At 41.7% G+C, this 18,423-nt stretch overlaps 1 protein-coding gene across 1 annotated transcript in view; it reads right to left on the reverse strand.

Moving 5' to 3' along the window:
• The window catches only part of LOC137331248 (diacylglycerol kinase theta), a 168,239-nt gene that overhangs the window by 74,650 nt on the left and 75,166 nt on the right, over positions 1–18,423 (reverse strand). The window contains exons 12-15 of the mRNA XM_067994908.1: positions 8,072–8,133; positions 4,786–4,936; positions 2,323–2,361; positions 1,508–1,623 (exon numbers count right to left, since the gene is read on the reverse strand). Of these exons, the coding sequence (XP_067851009.1) occupies positions 1,508–1,623; positions 2,323–2,361; positions 4,786–4,936; positions 8,072–8,133 (368 nt within the window). The remainder of the gene's footprint in view (positions 1–1,507; positions 1,624–2,322; positions 2,362–4,785; positions 4,937–8,071; positions 8,134–18,423) is intronic.

Here is an 18,423-nt window from a genome sequence, read left to right on the forward strand (position 1 = left end):
CTCCATACTTTCCTGGGACTTTTGCCCGAACCAAGAATAGGAGGTAATCATAACTCCACCCCTCATTTACATCAATGGCGATCGTTATTTTCCTGCGTTTAAGCCAGTTTCACACCACTGCCACTTAGACTTAAAAATAATAAATAATAAACATCTATAAAACACCAGAGAGTCACTTTTACCACTGGTGAATGTTTATCAGCCCTTTTAAACCAGCTTCAGGGAACATAATTTAATTGCCGTTCGCATAAACTCACTTTTTTGTTTAGATAAATTGAGATTTCAATAGCTTTTACACCTCAAATGAAACAAGTAATTAACAAGTAATGAAATGCAGCCTCAATGTTCTGACTTCTGTCTGCGTCACTTCTGATTCCTGACAGACCTCGCTGTGATGTATTCAATTCAGATTTCCAGTTAAATTTGGGTGTAAAGCACTTTGGGATGTCCTGCGGGCTTGACAGGGTAGATGCCGAGAGATTGTTTCTCCTGGCTAGAGAGTCTAGAACTAGAGGACATAGTCTCAGGATAAGGGGTCGGCCATTCAAGACTGAGATGAGGAGGAATTTCTTCACTCAGAGGGTTGTGAATCTTTGGAATTCTTTACCCCAGAGGGCTGTGGATGCTAAATCATTGAATATATTCAAGGCTGAGATGGATAGATTTTTGGACTCTAGGGGAATCAAGGGATATGGGGATTGGGCGGGAAAGTGGAGTTGAGGTTGAAGATCAGCCGTGATCTGATTGAATGGCGGAGCAGGCTCGAGGGGCCATGTGGCCTACTCCTGCTCCTATTTCTTATCTTCTTATGAGGTCGTGAAAGGTGCTCTAGATATGCACGTTCATTCTCCTTTCTTTCTAAAGGGGAGCTGTAGAGGCAAGTGAAGAAAGTCTAGTTAGTTACTAGACTAGTAATCATGTTAATTACTAGACTAGTAATCATGTTAATTACTGTAGAGGCAAGTGAGGACAGTCTAGTTAATTACTAGACTAGTAATCATGTTAATTACTGTAGAGGCAAGTGAAGAAAGTCTAGTTAATTACTAGACTAGTAATCATGTTAATTACTGTAGAGGGAAGTGAAGAAAGTCTAGTTAATTACTAGACTAGTAATCATGTTAATTACTGTAAAGGCAAGTGAAGAAAGTCTAGTTAATTACTAGACTAGTAATCATGTTAATTACTGTAGAGGCAAGTGAGGACAGTCTAGTTAATTACTAGACTAGTAATCGTGTTAATTACTGCAGAGGCAAGTGAGGACAGTCTAGTTAATTACTAGACTAGTAATCGTGTTAATTACTGTAGAGGGAAGTGAGGACAGTCTAGTTAATTGCTCCTTGTTCACATTCATCCAACAGTCTATCCACTGAACCTTACATTCAATGGGCAGAGTGATTTTAATCTTATTTTCTACGCTGTGTGAAACCCAGGCGATCTGTCTTGGAGTCACTCATTCTATCTACCTTCCACCCCAACTCCTTTTATAAAAACGTTCTTGGGCCTTTACCTGAATGTCAGGGATTATAACAGTTGTGAGTTGTTTGTTATTGATAGTAGTATCTTTAACTAGCGCATAAATCCTCTCTGCTTCAGCAAAACATGAGATTTCCAGCACAGCAGCACCTGAGAAAAACAGCAGCAAATTAGGGTCAGGACACCACTAACACTTATAACATTTTTGGTGCAACATGTACACACTACAGGAAATCCAGCTCCCAACACTAGCTCCTACATCATCAATACTCTGTTGTGAATATTACCAAACATGGTGAGCCCAGGCACCCATCAGCAAAAACACAGGCAGTCAAAGAATTGTAGGAGGCTACAGACCGAGAGATCAAATTATCACATGACAAGCCAGACGGGAAGACAGGATTGTGTTTCCAATTAGAGCAAAGATATTCAACAAACCTGCTCCACGTTTGGTCTCTAATACAGAGGAGATTAATACGGCCACTAACACTGATCAAACCTGCTCCACGTTTGGTCTCTAATACAGAGGAGATTAATACGGCCACTAACACTGATCAAACCTGCTCCACGTTTGGTCTCTAATACAGAGGAGATTAATACGGCCACTAACACTGATCAAACCTGCTCCACGTTTGGTCTCCAATACAGAGGAGACAGTAAATGTGAAGGAAGAAGAATGCAGAACTCTGCCACTAACACTCAGTAAACACGGTCATTAAACAACTAAAGTACAGTGTAATTAAGTACCAAGAATGAGAGCTCTATTGCAATTCACTATTTAAACTTCAATTAAATAACTTCTATTAATCCTTGGCTTCTTTTGGTATTTAAAATAAAAGGTCAACTTACCTTGATCTGCGTAAACGTAGCTAAGGGATACCAGATTCCCTGGTGAAAGAAACACATTTATTTCAATTCATTTTTGTATAGATCCATATTGAATATTTTATACAGCAGAAACCACAAACATAAAATTGAGATATAAACAAATTTGTGGCAATTATCAGATACTCCAGAGTTCCAATAATACGAACGATAAAAACATTAGAACTTTTTTGTCATTGAGACTGGAGAGATTGAGTCGACTGGGCCTGTATTTTCTAGAGTTTAGAAGAATGAGAGGTGATCTCATTGAAACATACAAAATTCTTACAGGGCTCGACAGGGTAGATGCAGGGAGGATGTTTCCCCTGGCTGGGGAGTCTAGAACCAGGGGTCACAGTCTCAGAATAAGGGGTAGGCCAGTTAGGAATGAGATGAGGAGAAATCTCTTTACTCAGAGGGTGGTGAGAATCTTTGGAATTCTCTACCTCAGAGGGCTGTGGAGGCTCAGTCATTGAATACATTCAAAACAGAGATCGATAGATTTCTAGATATTAAAGGCATCAAGGGATATGGGGATAGAGCAGGAAAATGGCGTTGAGGTAGAAGATCAGCCATGATCTTGTTGAATGGCAAAACAGGCTCGAGGGGCCGGATGGCCGACTCCTGCTCCTATTTCTTATGTTCTTATGAAATTGCTGAATCCTTCTTACTAAGATTCTAAGCAGCAAAATCACCATTGTTACATTTATAATATTACAATTATTCTGAAAATTGCTCCTACACTTACAGAATGGTAAAGCTGTTTCAACAAACAATCACAATTAGGATTTTGCTTAAAGGCTTCGTATGTTCTTGTAACATCACCTTAGAAATGGGCTTGACTATAAACACAACTTGCTACTGATAACTGGTTCTCATTATTACAGACACAAAGTTAGATTCAAGTTTGGTTCATATGCAACTTTTTTGTCTTTCCGATCCACTGAAGTACTGACCAGGGTTTTGTTTAATAGTCACACAAAAAGCATTATTTATTTTAGATCAATGTCTGACACAAGTGTTTAATGTTTCCGTGCTAATGACCGTACCAGTAGAACCATTTGTGGCAAGGAGTGGGTTTACTTTCTTCACTGAGCTTTCTCAGTTTTTGATCCATATACATTGTTTATAAGTTACATGTACTGCACAAAGGACAAAAGTCACAGATACCATCAAAAAGGGACTTAAATTAGGAACTGCAACACCATAAATTGGAAAATCAGTGGAGACAAATGGAACCAGAGACAGAGACAAATAATGCACTCTTAGTGGTGAAGTGATGGAAGGGTTAATTCTGCGATCCTGTGCTCCGACTGGGAAAGTCTGGCTGGGCAGGAGCACAGATCAGCGATAACATTACGCAACGTAGTCCCGATTCTCTGGCCCACACTCATCACAAGCACAACTTTCCTTGGAATCATGGGATTGCTGAATCATCCCTAAAATCTTTTGGTAATTTATATAATTTTTTTAAAAAAGATAAACAGATTTTAGATTTTATATTGGAGTGCTTGACAAACACAGGATTTGTAATAAGTATAGCACAAAATGTTGGGGTCTGTGTCAAATTTTACGAGCAGACTTTGTGTGCCTTTTTTGTCCTGTTCACTTTCAGTTGCTCCAAATGGATACAAATCCAATGAGATGACTGGTAACGAGAACTGTAATTCAGTCGTGTTATATTACCGTACTGGAGCTCTCTCTGATGCTTGGTGGTTTTACTGCTGCAAAGCTGAATTGTGTGTTTCTAGTGTTACAGTGTAAGTAAAAGACAGTTAGTCAAGGACAGACAAGACTGTACCTGAGCAACAGGCAATCTGAGGATTCATTTCCTGCAGGAAAACTGTACAAATACTTCCTGGCCCCAACAGTAATCAAATAAAATACCCAACACCTCCACTATTCAAGCCTGGCCTGCAATTCCCCACAGAGAACCTCCCTCCCAGCAATATACAAAGCACTGTGCTCTGTGGATATCTAATGATCTCAGTCTAAACCTATCCCTGTACCTCCAATCCCAGTCCCAAGCAAATTTCTCCAGCTCCTTTTGCGAGAAGTTGAATCAATACATTGCTTGTTGCTGAGAGTCCACGGCACATCCCCACTGTTCTGTGGGGAGTAATTAGCTGCAATGTTTACCTGCATAACAATAGCAACTGCACTAAAAGTAATTCACTGGATCTTAAACACCATGGGACTGCCCGAAGACATGATTAGCGACTATATAAGTACAAGTTTATTCTTATCATTCTTTTTCAAATTGCAATTGAACAGTGGGCGGCTTTAAAGAGGAGATGGTTCAGACGCCAACTTGATCCAACTCAACCAGTCAATTCCAGTCAAATATATCAAAAATAAAAACAATTTGTGGTAAAACCAATCAAGCAAATAAATGAAATCCTTGATTCTTTTATCTGTAACTTTCAGCACTTGTACCTCATTACTTACTTTTGATCTCTAAGTAACTCTTTAGGAGTGAGAGGTACTCATCCTGAGACAGCTGAAGTGGAAGAGCCATGAGCAGTAGATTCACCTGCACCACAGAGTTCAGGTTCGTTGTGATATAAAACCGCGTCTGGTTCATTTGTCGAACTGAAATCTACAGGACAGGAAGACAAGAGGAGACAACACATCACCATTCAATATGTACACAAAGCAGAGAGATAGCATCAAAGCAGAATTACAAGGCACTACAAAGACCCGAAGTGAAAGTTTGTCTGAATTAAGGTCACATTAAAGGGGCTCCATCTTCATCACAAAACTGGCACTTTTTAGGTAGGGAAAGGAAAGGTACCAGAAGATTCCTGCATGTTTTCATCATAATGACATGTTTCAATACAATCCAATTTATACTGTGATTAATCCTTAAAAACAGAAATCTTCAGTGAACCACAGAACCAGGTATCTGACTAATCACTAGGGGGTAAAACTGGGTACAGGCGGCATTGTGAAACTGCTGATAATGAATCAGCCGCCCGTTTTACACGAGGCCCAACGGAAAGGAAAATTGGTGGGGTGTAAATCAGTCTGTTTCGATAGGGCCGGTTTGGCATCACTGCTGAAGACCAATTTCACCCCCAAGGTGCCATATCTGCCATTTACAGTATCCTACTGGTTATAACATTGGACCAGCAATCCAGAGATTGTGGGTTCAAATCCCACCATTTCAAGTTGTGACAATGAATTCAATAAATCTTGTAATTTGTGACCTGGCACCAGAAAATGTCCATGAAATCTACTAGATCATTGTTAAAAACCCAACTGGTTCACTAATGTCCTTCAGGGAAGGGAACCTGCCGTCCTTACCCAGTCTGGTCTACACAGTGAAGGTCCAAAGAGACTTAGGGGGTCCAAGTACATAGATCATCAAAATGTCACGGACAGAAAATAATCAAAAAGGCTAATGGAATGCTAGCCTTTATATCTAGAGGACTAGAATACAAGGGGGTAGAAGCTATGCTACAGCTATACAAAGCCCTGGTTGGGCCACATCTGGAGTACTGTGTTCAGTTCTGGGCACCGCATCTTAGGAAGGATATACTGGCCTTGGAGGGAGTGCGGCGTAAATTTATTAGACTGATACCTGGACTCCAAGGGTTAAATTACAAGGAGAGATTACACAAACTAGGGTTGTATTCCCTGGAACATAGAAGATTAAGCAGTGATTTGATCGAAGTTTTCAAGATATCAAGGGGAACTGATAGTTTCCCTCTATCTACCCTATTTCCACACAATATGGTTTACTTTTATGCCCCGAGGGTAACTAGACATGGGAAATATATACTGCCTTGACAGTGTCACCAACATCCCAGGAAAAAAAATTAAAATCTATGTCACGTGTTAAATAACGCAATGGGAAAGTGTTCCTTTTTTTAGCTTGGATTCCTAAGACTTTCCTCACTTCAGGCATCATCAGTGAGAATGAGTCCTTTGAGAAGTCAAAGTATGAAACTGAAGCTCTCCTACAACCAGCTGCTTAAATTACTGAATCCAAGTGCACAAGCAGCATGAGAAAGTACAACTCATACCTCCTTATCCACACAACAATCAGAATCTCCAGACACTTTAGTGGTGTCACATATGTAGTGATCACAAGAGAGTTGAAGGCAAGTGGGATAAAGAAGCTCAGTTGCACAAGTTACTGGAAAACCTCCCCAAATGACCAGGGAACAGCAATGTAACCCAACAGAATGGTGGGCTTGCTTGTTTTAAATATATTTTAAAAGCAATTCAGTTTTAAGATGGAGGCTGGAAATTAGGCTTAAAGTAGAGGATTGGAGACAGTCATACTGCAAGAAAAAAGCAAATTCCGGTTCATCAGGAATTAATTAAGATAAAGACTGTGAATCGAATTCTATTCTGGCAAAGGCTGTGTCTCTGACAACAGGTGTTTAAATTCTTATTAGCAATCCATGGGGTCTGTCTTCATGTTCACCAAAACGATACTGGAGGCTTAAAGGGTTAAATTATGAGGACAGGTTGCATAGACTAGGCTTGTATTTAGAAGATAAAGGGGTGATCTAATTGAGGTGTTTAAAATGATAGAAGGATTCGATAGGGTAGATAGAGAAACTTTTTCCTCTGGTGGGGGAGTTCAGAACAAGGGGGCATTACCTTAAAATTAGGGCCAGGCTGTTCAGGGATGAAATCAAAAAGCACTTTTTCTCACAAAGGGGATTGGAAATCTGGAACTCTCTCCCTAAAAAGGCTGGAGGGGCATTTGGCATTGTCAAGACTGAGATTGATAGATTTTTATTAAGTAAGGGTATCAAGGAATACGGATTGAAGGTGGGTAAATGGAGTTAAGGTACAGATCAGCCATGATTTAACTGAATGGTGGAACAGGCCCGATGGGCTGAATGGCTTCCTCCTGTTCCTATGTTAGTGTGGTTTGATTTTGCAGGTGTCTAAAACGTTCCTTCGATCGCGCTTCATTTACAGCACTGTTTTCAAAGAAATCAAAATACATGACGAGTTTTTTTTTAAGTAATCATTTTAGTGGCCACTTATGAAGTCTAGAATACATCAAACCTATGGATGTCCACTTGCAACACCTCATCCTCTGATTGAATTCTTGGTAAACAGTACTCAAAGAAACTGTTTCATTTCAAAGAACTGTAAAAAAAAAAGCTAAAAGAGCATTGCTGTACTGATTTAAATTTAACCGCAGACAGCCAAACAAGGTAGAGTAATCCCTCCTTGATTGTTACCTATTTTGCATATTTATATCGTATTTGCTACTGTAAACTTTTTTTTTAAACTGTAATGAAATTTGATCAGTACTTTTAGCCTTTAAAAACAGTGGTCTGCCAGTGTGACGTTTTCTGCCTTACAGATTGACAGGAGATGCAGTGAGTATCTTCCACATTCTCCATAACCAAATTACTGTGAGCAGGGTTCATCGTTAGACCGGGGTTCATCGTTAGACCGGGGTTCATCGTTACACCGGGGTTCATCGTTACACCGGGGTTCATCGTTACACCGGGGTTCATCGTTACACCGGGGTTCATCGTTAGATCAGGGTTATGTCAACTCAGCAGCACACGCAGAGTAAAAATGCAGGTTTCGGTTTATTAAAGATCTTCACGGAAATTCTCATTACAATGCTTATCAGAGAAAGCTGCATAAATGAGATTGTTCAATTGATAAAGATCTTAATATTAACCACCTTCATGAATTAAAAAATTGCTTGGATACAAATTGTACAGAAATGTACATTTAATAAATTTCTCACCTTCCTAATATCCTGAAGTCTGCTCAGCAAGAGTTCAAACCGAGGTAGCACCACTCGCTGAACTAGAAAGGAATGTGTCAAAAAGGAAAAAAAATTAAGTAAAGCAATAAATCCGTTTCTCCAAACGAGGATCTCTATAGCATGTGCCCAAATACTAACTCAATGAGATCTTACTATTTGGGAAAAATATTTATTTTCCACACCTATTAAATTAAACTCACCAAATTGGACTAGTTAACTCAATCAATTTCCTCCATTCCCACCCACATCAGTTCAGTAGTAAATTTTCTGTAATTTTAATGAAATCTCACATTCATGGAATCATGCCTGTGCTCATTCTTCACCAAGTTATCTGCTCTAATCCCATTTCCCCATATCCGTTTACATAGAACTTACAGCACAGGAACAGGCCATTCGGCCCAACTGGTCCATGCCGGTATTTATGCTCCACACAAGCCTCCTCCCTCCCCTCTTCATTTAACCCTATCAGCATATCCGTCTGTTCCTTTCTCCCTCTGTATTTATCTATCCATCAATGCTATGCACCTCAACAACTCCATGTGATAGCAAGTTCCACATTCTCACTACTCTCTGAGTAAAGAAGTTTCTCCTGAATTCCTTATTGGATTTATTAGTGACTATTTTATATTTATGGCCCCTAGTTTTGGTCTCCCCCATGAGACAAAACATCTTCTCTACATCTACTCCATCAAACCCTTTCATAATTTTAAAGACCTCTATTAGGTCATCCCTCAGCCTTCTCTTTTCTAGAGTTATGCTAAAGTTATGTTAAAGCTGTACAGAGCTCTGGTTAGACCGCGTAAGAGATAGGAGCAGGAGTAGGCCATTCGGCCCCTCGAGCCTGCTCCGCCATTCAATAAGATCATGGCTGATCTTCTACCTCAACGCCATTTTCCTGCACTATCCCCATATCCCTTGATACCTTTAATATCTAGAAATCTATCGATCTCTGTTTTGAATGTACTCAATGACTGAGCCTCCACAGCCCTCTGGGATAGAGAATTCCAAAGATTCACCACCCTCTGAGTGAAGAAATTTCTCCTCAGTCCTAAATGGCCCACCCCTTATTCTGAGACTGTGACCCCTGGTTCTAGACTCACCAGCCAGGGGAAATATCCTCCCTGCATCTACCCTGTCGAGCCCTGTAAGAATTTTGTAAGTTTCAATGAGATCACCTCTCATTCTTCTAAACTCTAGAGAATACAGGCCTAGTCTACTCAATCTCGCCATCCCAGGAATCAGTCTGGTGAACCTTTGTTGCACTCCCTCCATGGCAAGTATATCTTTTCTTAGGTTAGATCAAAATTGTACACAATACTCCAGGTGCGGTCTCACCAAGGCCCTATATAATTGCAGTAAGACATCTTTACTCCTGTACTCAAATCCTCTTAAAATAATGGTCAACATACTATTTGCCTTCCTAATTGCTTGCTGCACCTGCATGTTAGCTTTCAGCGACTCGTGTACAAGGACATCCAGGTCCCTTTGAACATCAACATTTCCCAATCTCTCACCATTTAAAAAAATACTCTGCATTTCTGTTTTACCTCCCAAAGTGGATAACTTCACATTTTTCCACATTATATTCCATCTGCCATGTTCTTACCCACTCACTTAGCCTGTCTGTATCCCCTTGAAGTCTCTTTGCATCCTCCTCACAATTCACTTTCCCACCTAGTTTTGTGTCATCAGCAAACTTGGAAATATTACATTTGGTCCCCTCATCCAAATCATTGATATAGATTGTGTATAGCTGGGGCCCAAGCACTGATCCCTGCGGCACCCCACTAATCACAGTCTGCCAACCTGAAAAAGACCCGTTTATTCCTACTCTCTGTTTTCTGTCTGTTAACCAATTCTCAATCCATACCAGTATATTACCCTCAATTCCATGTGCTCTAACTTTGTTCACCAACCTCCTGTGTGCGACCTTATCGAAAGCCTTCTGAAAATCCAAATACACCACATCCACTGGTTCTCTCTTATCTATCCCCTATTATGCATCCTCAAAGAACTCCAATAGGTTTGTCAAACATGATTTCCCTTTCATAAATCCATGTTGACTCTGCCAAATCCTATTATTATTTTCTAAGTGTCCTGTTATCACCTCCTTTATAATAGATTCAAGCATTTTCCCTACTACTGATGTCAGGCTAATAGGTCTGTAAGTTCCCTGTTTTCTCTCTCCCTCCTTTCTTAAATAGTGGGGTTACACTTGCCACCCTCCAATCTGTAGGAATCGTTCCAAAATTCTGCAGATTCTGGAAGATGACAACCAATGCATCCACTATCTCTATAGCCACCTCTTTCAAAACCCTGGGATGTAGATCATCAGGTCCTTGGGATTTATCAACTTTCCGTCCCATTAATTTCTCTTTTTTTTAATAATACTAATTTCTTTCAGTTCCTCATTCTTGCCAGACCCTTGGTTCTCTAGTATTTCTGGGAGGTTTTTAGTGTCTTCTTCCGTGAAGACAGACACAAAGTATTTGTTTAATTTCTCTGTCATTTCCTTATTCCCCATTATAAATTCTCCCGTCTCTGTCTGTAAGGGACTGACATTTGCCTTCACCAGTCTTTTCCTTTTTACATACCTATAGAAGCTTTTACAGTCTGTTTTTATGTTTCTCGCTAGTTTACTCTCATTCTATTTTCCCTCTTTATCAATTTCTTGGTCCTCCTTTGCTGAATTCTAAAATGCTCCCAATCCTCAGGTTTACTGCTTTTTCTGGCAACTTTATCTGCCTCTTCCTTTGATTTAATACTATCTTTAATTTCTCTTGTTAGCCACGGTTGGACCACTTTTCCTGTTAGGTTTTTGTGCCTTAAAGGAATATAAATTTGTTGCAAATTATGTATTAATTCTTTAAATGCTAGCGATTGCCTGTCTACCATCATACCTTTTAATGTCGTTCCCCAATCAATCACAGCCCACTTGCGCCTCATACCTTCGTAGTTTCCTTTGTTTAGATTTAAGACCCTAGTTTCGGATTGAACTACATCACTTTCAAACTTAATGAAGAATTCTATCATATTATGGTCACTCTTCCCTAAGAGCTCCTTTACAACAAGATTATTAATTAACCATGTCTCATTGCACAATACGAGATCTAAAGTAGCCTGTTCCCTGGTTGTTTCCTCAACATACTGATCTAGAAAACCATCTTGTTTACATTCCAGGAATTCGTCCTCCTCAGTATTAGTGCTAATTTGGTTTGCCCAATCTATATGTAGATTAAAGCCCCCCATGATTACTGTATCACCCTTGTTACATGCACTTCTAATTTCCTGCTTTATACCGTGCCCTACATTACCACTACTGATTGGTGGCCTATAAACAACTCCCACCAATATTTTTCTGCCCATTACTGTTCCTTAGCTCCACCCAAACTGATTCTACATCTTGATCTTCTGAGCCAAGATTCTTTCTCACGATTGTACTGATCTCATCCTTTATTAACAGCGCTGCCCCACCTCCTTTTCCTTTTAGCCTCTCCTTCCCAAATGTCGAATATCCTTGAATATTCAGTTCCCAGCCTTGGTCACTCTGCAGCCACGTCTCGGTTCTGGCAATCAGATCATACCCATTTACTTCTATTTGTGCTGTCAATTCATCTACCTTGTTGCGAATGCTGCGTGCATTCAGGTAAAGTACCTTTAATTTTGCCTTTTTAACATTTTTTCCTATTTTGACCTTATTTGCTGCTGGCCTTTGTTTCCGCTGCCTTCCAATTTCACTTACTACTTTTCTGCCTTCCACTTCCAGCTTTGTTACTCTCCCTTCTGTATCTCCTCTCAGGTTCCCATCCCCCTGCCAAGTTAATTTAAACCATCCCCAACAGCACTAGCAAACCTCCCCGCAAGGATATTGGTCCCGGCCCTGTTGAGGTGCAACCCGTCCGGCTTGTACAGGTCCCACCTCCACCAGGACTGGTTCCAATGCCCCAGGAATCTAAAGCCCTCCCTCCTGCACCATCTCTCCAGCCATGCATTCATCTGCTCTATTTTCCTATTTCTATACTCACTAGCGCCTGGCACTGGGAGTAATCCGGAGATTACTACCCTTGAGGTCCTGCTTGATAATCTCTTTCCTAACTCCTTAAACTCTGCCTGCAGGACCTCAACCCTCTTTCTACCTATGTCGTTGGTACCGATATGGACCACGACCTCTGGCTGTTCACCCTCCCCCCACACAGAATGTTCTGCAGCCGCTCAGTGACGTTCATGATCCTGGCACCAGGGAGGCAACATACCATCCTGGAATCACGCCTGCAGCAGCAGAAACGCCTGTCTGCTCCCCTAACTATAGAATCCCCTATCGCTATCGCTCTCCTGACCTTTCTCCTCCACACCAGCCCCCCCCCACCCCACCCCTGTACAGCTGAGCCACCCATGGTGCTGTGGACTTGGCTCTGGCTGCACTCCCCAGAGGAACCCTCTCCCTCACCAGTATTCAGAACTGAATACTGGTTGGAGAGTGAGATGCCCTCAGGGGACTCCTGCACTACCTGCCTACCTGGAGTAATGTGTTCTGTTCTGGACACCACACCTCAGGAAGGATACATTGGCATTGGAGGGGGTGCAGGGCAGATTCACCAGAATGATACCGGGGCTAAAAGGGTTAAATTATGAGGACAGGTTGCACAGGCTAGGCTTGTATTCCCTTGAGTATAGAAGATTAAGGAATGATCTAATTGAGGTGTTTAAGATGATTAAAGGATTTGATAGGGTAGATAGAGAGAAACTATTTCCCCTGGTGCGGGACTCCAGAACAAGGGGATATAACCTTAAAATTAGAGCTAGGCCGTTCAGAGGTGATGTCAGGAAGCGTGAAGCAAAATTTACTTTTACAAGTTACATGCTGAAGATGCACTTGTTTCTTTCTGGTATCAGATAGGTGTCGGGACATTTAAAATCTTGCAGAGAAGTACACAAGCTCCTCTCTTCTATGCATACTAGACACACACACGCACGTACATACGTACGTACACACAATCATGTACGTACGTATATACATACACAAGCACACTATCCAGAGAGACTAATGCACTTACTCTGTTGTTAAGGAAGTGTAACAGGGCACTTAGAAAATCATAATATGATTAGGCAGAGTCAACATGGTTTTATAAAAGGGAAATCGTGTTTGACAAATTTATTAGAGTTTTTTGAGGATGTAACTAGCAGGGTACATAAAGGAGAACCAGTGGATGTATTTAGATTTTCAAAAGGCATTCTATAAGGTGCCACATAAAAGGTTGTTACACAAGGTAAGGGCTCATGGGGTTGGGGGTAATATATTAGAACGAATAGAGGATTGGTTAAAGGACAGAAAACAGAGAGTAGGAATAAACGGGTCATTCTCAGGTTGGCAGGCTGTAACGAGTTGGGTGCCGCAGGGATCAGTGCTTGGGCCTCACCCATTTACAATCTTTATTAATGACTTCGATGAAGGAACCAAGTGTAATGTATCCAAATTTGCTAACGATACAAAGCTAGGTGGGAAAGTAAGCTGTGAGGAGGACACAAAGAGTCTGCAAAGGGATGCAGACAGGTTAAGGTGAATGGGCAACTCACTTAACCATCTTCAGCTGCTTCATCAATGACCTTCCCTCCATCATAAGGTCAGAAATGGGGATGTTCGCTGATGATTGCAAAGTGTTCAGTTCCATTCGCAACCCCTCAGATAATGAAGCAGTCCGTGCCCGCATGCAGCAAGACCTGGACAACATCCAGGCTTGGGCTCATAAGTGGCAAGTAACATTCGCGCCAGATAAGTGCCAGGCAATGACCATTTCCAATAAGAGAGTCTAACCACCTCCCCTTGACATTCAATGGCATTACCATCGCCAAATCCCCCACCATCAACATCCTGGGGGTCACCATTGACCAGAAACTTAACTGGACCAGCCATATAAATACTGTGGCTACAAGAGCAGGTCAGAGACTGGGTATTATGCAGTGAGGGACTCACCTCCTGACTCCCCAAACCCCTTCCGCCATCTACAAGGCACAAGTCAGGAGTGTGATGGAATACTCTCCACTTGCCTGGATGAGTGCAACTCCAACAACACTCAAGAAGCTCGACACCATCCAGGACAAAGCAGCCCACTTGATTGGCACCCCATCCACCACCCTAAACATTCACTCCCTTGACCACTGGCGCATCGTGGCTGCAGTGTGTACCATCCACAGGATGCACTGCAGCAACTCGCCAAGGCTTCTTAAACAGCACCTCCCAAACCCGCGACCTCTACCACCTAGAAGGACAAGGGCAGCTGGCACATGGGAACAACACCACCTGCACGTTCCCCTCCAAGTCACACACCATCCCGACTTGGAAATATATCGCCGTTCATTCATTGTCACTGGGTCAAAATCCTGAAACTCCCTCCCTAACAGCACTGTGGGAGAACCTTCACCACACGGACTGCAGCGGTTCAAGAAGGCGGCTCACCACCACCTTCTCAAGGGCAATTAGGGATGGGCAATAAATGCCGGCCTCGCCAGCGACGCCCACATCCCATGAACGAATAAAAAAAATAATCGCAGGATACGGGGTTGGCCATTCAAGGAAGTTGGCTGAGCGAAAGGCAACAGAGAGTAGGGATAATGGGTAGGTACTCACATTGGCAGGATGTGACTAGTGGAGTCCCGCAGGGATCTGTCTTGGGGCCTCAATTATTCACAATATTTATTAACGACTTAGATGAAGGCATAGAAAGTCTCATATCTAAGTTTGCCGATGACACAAAGATTGGTGGCATTGTAAGCAGTGGAGATGAGAACATAAAATTACAAAGCGATATTGATAGATTAGGTGAATGGGCAAAACTGTGGCAAATGGAATTCAATGTAGACAAATGTGAGGTCATCCACTTTGGATCAAAAAAGGATAGAACAGGGTACTTTCTAAATGGTAAAAAGTTAAAAACAGTGGATGTCCAAAGGGAATGCGGGGTTCAGGTACATAGATCATTGAAGTGTCATGAACAGGTGCAGAAAATAATCAATAAGGCTAATGGAATGCTGGCGTTTATATCTAGAGGACTGGAGTACAAGGGGGCAGAAATTATGCTGCAGCTATACAAAACCCTGGTTAGACCGCACCTGGAGTACTGTGAGCAGTTCTGGGCACCGCACCTTCGGAAGGACATATTGGCCTTGGAGGGTGTGCAGCGTAGGTTTACTAGAATGATACCCGGACTTCAAGGGTTAAGTTATGAGGAGATATTACACAAATTGGGGTTGTATTCTCTGGAGTTTCGAAGGTTAAGGGGTGATCTGATCGAAGTTTATAAGAATTTAAGGGGAACGGATAGGGTGGATAGAGAGAAACTATTTCCGCTGGTTGGGAATTCTAGAAGGGGCACAGTCTAAAAATTAGAGCCAGACCTTTCAGGAGCGAGATTAGAAAACATTTCTACACACAAAGGGTTGTAGAAGTTTGGAACTCTCTTCCGCAAACGGCAATTGATACTAGCTCAATTGCTAAATTTAAATCTGAGATAGATAGCTTTTTGGCAACCAAAGGTATTAAGGGATATGGGCCAAAGGCAGGTATATGGAGTTAGATCACAGATCAGCCATGATCTTATCAAATGGCGGAGCAGGCACGAGGGGCTGAATGGCCTACTCCTGTTCCTATGTTCCTATTCAAGACTGAGATGAGGAGGAATTTCTTCAATCAGAGGGTTGTGAATCTTTGGAACGCTCCATCCCAAAGGGCTGTGGATGCTGAGTCGATGAATACATTCAAGGCTGAGATCAATAGATTTTTGGACTCTCGGGGAATCAAGAATTATGGGGATCGGGTGGGAAAGTGGAGTTGAGGTCAAAGATTAACCATAACCTGATTGAATGGCGGAGCAGGCTCGAGGGACAGTATGGCCTACTCCTGCTTCTGTTTCTTATGTTCTTACGTGGAGCAAGCATACTCCAAGTGGATGTAAGGAATCTTACAACACCAGGTTATAGCCCAACAGTTTTATTTGAAAATCACAAGCTTTCGGAGGCTTTCTCCTTCGTCAGGTGAGGCAGGAGAAAGCCTCCGAAAGCTTGTGATTTTCAAATAAAACTGTTGGACTATAACCTGGTGTTGCAAGATTCCTTACATTTGTACACCCCAGTCCATCACCGGCATCTCCACATCATGACTCCAAGTGGATGTCATTGGATGGCATCAGCTCAGTGAGTCTGGCTTTTCAGTTTAATGAACTAAATGGATGGCACAGACAGCCACACACGAGAGGTGTATGAGTGAAACTAATTCAAACACTTCAGTACGATGAATGTCTGCTTATGCAAATTGTAGTTTGTTCTGAATGCATAACTTGTAGTTTGTTCTGAACCGCCAGTGCGCGAAACTTCGAATCTGTTGTTACAGCATTCATCATTAACTCCTCTAGTGCCACGCCACACTATTAAAATGAGATTTTTTTTAAAAATCACCGGAATCATGAATAAAAATTCAAAGTTGTCGAGATTACAATAGAGAAGGCACATCGAGCCTGCTCCGCCATTTAATGAGATCATGGCTGATCTGATTTTTACCTCAACTCCACTTTCCCGCCCTTTCCCCATATCCTTTGACTCCCTTGCTGATCAAAAATTTGTCTAACTCAGCCTTGAATGTATTCAATGACTCAGCCTCCACAGCTTTTTGGGGTAAAGAATTCCAAAGAATCACGACCCTCTGGGAGAAGAAATTCCTTCTAATTTCTGTCTTAAACGGGCGACCCCTTATTCTGAGACTATGCCCCCTAGTTTTAGATTCCCCCGTGAGGAGTAACATCCTCTCAGCATCTACCCTATCGAGTCCACTCAGAATCATGTATGTTTCAATAAGATCTCCTCTCATTCATCTAAACTCCAATGAGTATAGACCCAACCTGTTCAATCTTTCCTCATAAGACAACCCTTCCATACCCTGAATCAACCTAGTGAACCTTCTCTGAACTGCCTCCAATGCAAGTATGTCCTTCCTTAAATAAGGGCACCAGAACTGTACGTGGTACTCCAGGTGTGGTCTCACCAGCACCCTGTACAGTTGTAGCATGACTTCCCTGCTTTCATACTCCATCCCCCTAGAAATAAAGGCCAATATTCTGTTTGCCTGCTGGATTACCTGCTGCACCTGTATGTTGATTTTTTGTGTTTCATGTACGAGGACACCCAGATCCCTCTGTACCGCAGCATTTTGTAGAATTTCTCCATTCAAATAATATTTTGCTTTTTTATTTTTCCTCCCAAAGTGGATGACTTCACATTTTCCCACATTATATTCCATCTGCCAAATTTTTGCCCATTCACTTAACCTGTCAATATCCCTTTGCAGACACTTTGTGTCCTCATCGCAACTTGCTTTTCCACCTATCTTTGTATCATCAGCAAATTTGGCCACAAGACACTCTGTTCCTTCATCCAAGTCATTGATATATATTGTAAATAGTTGAGGCCCCAGCACTGATCCCTGAGGCACCCCACTAGTTACAGATTGCCATTTTGAAAATGACCCTTTTATCCCAACTCTTTGTTTTCTGTTAGTTAGCCAATCCTCTATCCATGCCAGTATATTACCCTCAACACCATGAGCTCTTATCTTGTGCAGTAATCTTTTATGTGGCACCTTATCAAAAGCCTTTTGGAAATCCAAATATACTGCATCCATTGGTTCCCCTTTATCCACCCTGCCCGTTACTTCCTCAAAGAACTCTAATAAATTTGTCAGATCCGATTTCCCCTTCATAAAACCATGTTGACTCTCCTTGATTGTATTATGAGTCTCCAAATGTCCTGCTACTACTTCCTTAATAATGGATTCTTGCATTTTCCCAATGACAGATGTTAGGCTAACTGGTCTATAGTTACCTGCATTCTGTCTCACTCCCTTCTTGAATAGGGGTGTTAAGTTTGCGGTTTTCCAATCCACTGGGACCTTTCCAGAATCTAGTGAATTCTGGAAAATTACAAACAATGCACCCACTATCTTTGTAGCCACTTCCTTTAAGACCCTCGGATGCAAGCCATCAGGTCCAGGGGGCTTGTCAGCCTCTAGACCCATTAGTTTACCTAGTACTTTTTCTCTAGTGATAGTGATTGTTTTTAGTTCCTCCCTCCCCGTTGCCCCTTGATTTTCTAATATTATTGGTATATTATTAGTGTCTTCCACTGTGAAGACAGATACAAAATATCTGTTCAATTCCTCTGCCATTTCCTTGTTTTCCATTATTATTTCCCCAGTCTCATCCTCTAAGGGACCAATGTTTACTTTAGCTACCCTCTTCCTTTTTATATACTTGTAGAAGCTTTTACTGTCAGTTTTTATATTTCTT

Source organism: Heptranchias perlo, chromosome 1 (assembly GCF_035084215.1).
Source record: "Heptranchias perlo isolate sHepPer1 chromosome 1, sHepPer1.hap1, whole genome shotgun sequence".
Taxonomy (NCBI): Eukaryota; Metazoa; Chordata; class Chondrichthyes; order Hexanchiformes; family Hexanchidae; genus Heptranchias; species Heptranchias perlo.